General features: G+C 36.1%; 1 protein-coding gene across 1 annotated transcript; it reads right to left on the bottom strand.

The window, feature by feature from the left end:
• Positions 1 to 521: 521 nt before the first annotated feature.
• Positions 522 to 1,376, bottom strand: LOC131619963 (uncharacterized). The gene has a single exon (XM_058891017.1). It carries the CDS (start codon positions 1,374 to 1,376, stop codon positions 522 to 524), a length of 855 nt encoding a protein of 284 aa, XP_058747000.1.
• Between the last annotated feature and the right edge of the window lie 773 nt (positions 1,377 to 2,149).

Raw genomic sequence — 2,149 nt, 5'->3', positions numbered from 1 at the left:
GCTAATTACTAAACTAATAATAATATCGCATCATGTCAAATAATACACCAACACACCACAAAATAATTAAGAATAAAAATATAACTAGTATTATTTCTAATATTTATTCTCCGGTTAACTGACTAATTAATCCAACTTAACCTCAAAACTCCAAACGACGAATCAATCCAATACGCCTCTTAGAATAATACTGATGAATCCCAACTTCGACCATTCCAATAAAATAATTCCTTAACTAATTTAATTAAATAACTAATTAAATTCGGGGCGTTCCCCCATTCATTGTCCCATCAATGATCATTACATCAACAAGGTGTCTCTTCCCTATTTCATATTCTATTTTTTGCATAATTTTAGGGAGAGCCTTCCTCATCGGATTTTTCCTCGTCCACTTTTTCCTTCTTCCTCCCGCAACATTTTTAGGTTTGTTTGAGCCATTCCCCGTGTTAGAGATATCAACAGCTCCCAAAGATTCTGCCACAGCTTCAATCTTCAGTAGCTTGCATTGAGAAGGAATCAGATTATCCTTTTGAATTTCCATTGGAGCCCCCTTCCTTCTTTTTCTTCCCTTGTTCAACTTCAGCTTCCTCCAACTCGTTTCCCTTCTCTTTTGACCCACACTGACTATGGCTAGAAGAGATATGGAAAAGACTTTTTCTACACAAACTTGAATGGGATTCTTTCTTGATCTGTTCCTCATGGACTCTAGGAAATGGTGATGCCCGAAGCCAAGTTCCAAAAGAAAGGTCTTGTTCATCCAATTCTTCAAAACCCTCCTCACTCAAGTCACCAACAGCTTCACAATCTTTCATCTGGTGGCCAATCCTTCCACACATGAAACATAAGGTGGGAAGCCTTTCATACTTGAAGTGAACTCTCAGGTTTTTATCCTTAAATCTAACCATCGTGCCCCTTTTAAGGGGTTCCTTATGGTTCATAGTAACTTTGATTCGCAAGAACCTTCTGTTTCTGTGGGCCTCACGCTGATCCAGTTCTTCAAACGTCCCCAGGATACCATCGAGTTTCCTTGCCATAACTTCAGATCTTAGAATTAGCGGAACCTCATATATCCTGACCCAGAAAACCCCGAAGTGCATATTCAGTGCAGATGGTTGCTCCTCTCCCGACACACGAACAAGAACCAGAAGATTTTTATCGAAACTCCTTGGTCCATTACTAAGAACACTCCCCATATCCCTTTTGGTAGCAAACCGGAATATGAACAGGTTTTTGCTTAGTTCCTGCGATTCCACCAGGTTCTTAAGTTTCGACGCTCCTAACATTGTATTCACAAAAGCTCTTGAGTTAAAACTATTCTCAATCCGTAGTGTCGCTGCAAGAGTACGTTGGGAGATCTCATCCCCCAAAAACTTCATCTGCGTCCGCCGTTGTACCCTCTTCCTCTTCCTTTGACAACAACACATCCTTCCATTTTCCCATCACTTTGCAACCAGATCTAAAACCAAAAAGAGAGGACTCCAAAAAATCCTCAAACACAGAATCCTACAAAAGAACTTAGAAGCGGAGACGAGAAGAAAAGACCAGATAGACTGGTAGGAAGACTCTATCAAACCTAAAAAGATCTGGAAGAGAGAGAGAAACCCAAGAGAAAATGGGGAAACCAGAAAATTGGGGAGAAGAAAAGCACCTCCAAACCCTAGTAGAGGGAGGGGAAAAGATACGTTAAGTTTCTAAAGAGAAGTGGGACAATCTCTCACTAGAAACACGTGGAAATTATATAAACAAACATTATTGAAGACCAAAATATAGTCAAAATCGCAATTTTTTTAAAAAGTGGTATTTCAAAAATGATTTTTACGAAAATCTATTTAAAATAGCTTCAAAATTAAGTGATTTTTTGAAATTTTGATATCAAAAAAAAGTTTCAATAAAAAGATGAAATACCTAAAATAATATTTTAAAAATAACTATTCAAACCAAATTTTTTTGTGAAATTTTTATAAAAAGTTTCTTTGCAAAATTTTTTTACACAAAATTATACAAAAATCATTTTAAAAAAAAAAAACTAAAATAAACAGACCCTAAATCACATGTGAGTACCAAATACACACATTTCCTCATCATTCCTTTACTATTCTTCTATTTTTTAATTTATCTTTCATATATAAATGATAATTTTGTAAAAATT

The sequence above is a fragment of the Vicia villosa genome, linkage group LG1 (genome assembly GCF_029867415.1).
Source record: "Vicia villosa cultivar HV-30 ecotype Madison, WI linkage group LG1, Vvil1.0, whole genome shotgun sequence".
Lineage (NCBI taxonomy): Eukaryota > Viridiplantae > Streptophyta > Magnoliopsida > Fabales > Fabaceae > Vicia > Vicia villosa.
Note: the sequence above shows the minus strand (reverse complement) of the source record. Positions and strands in the feature narration are given on the sequence as shown.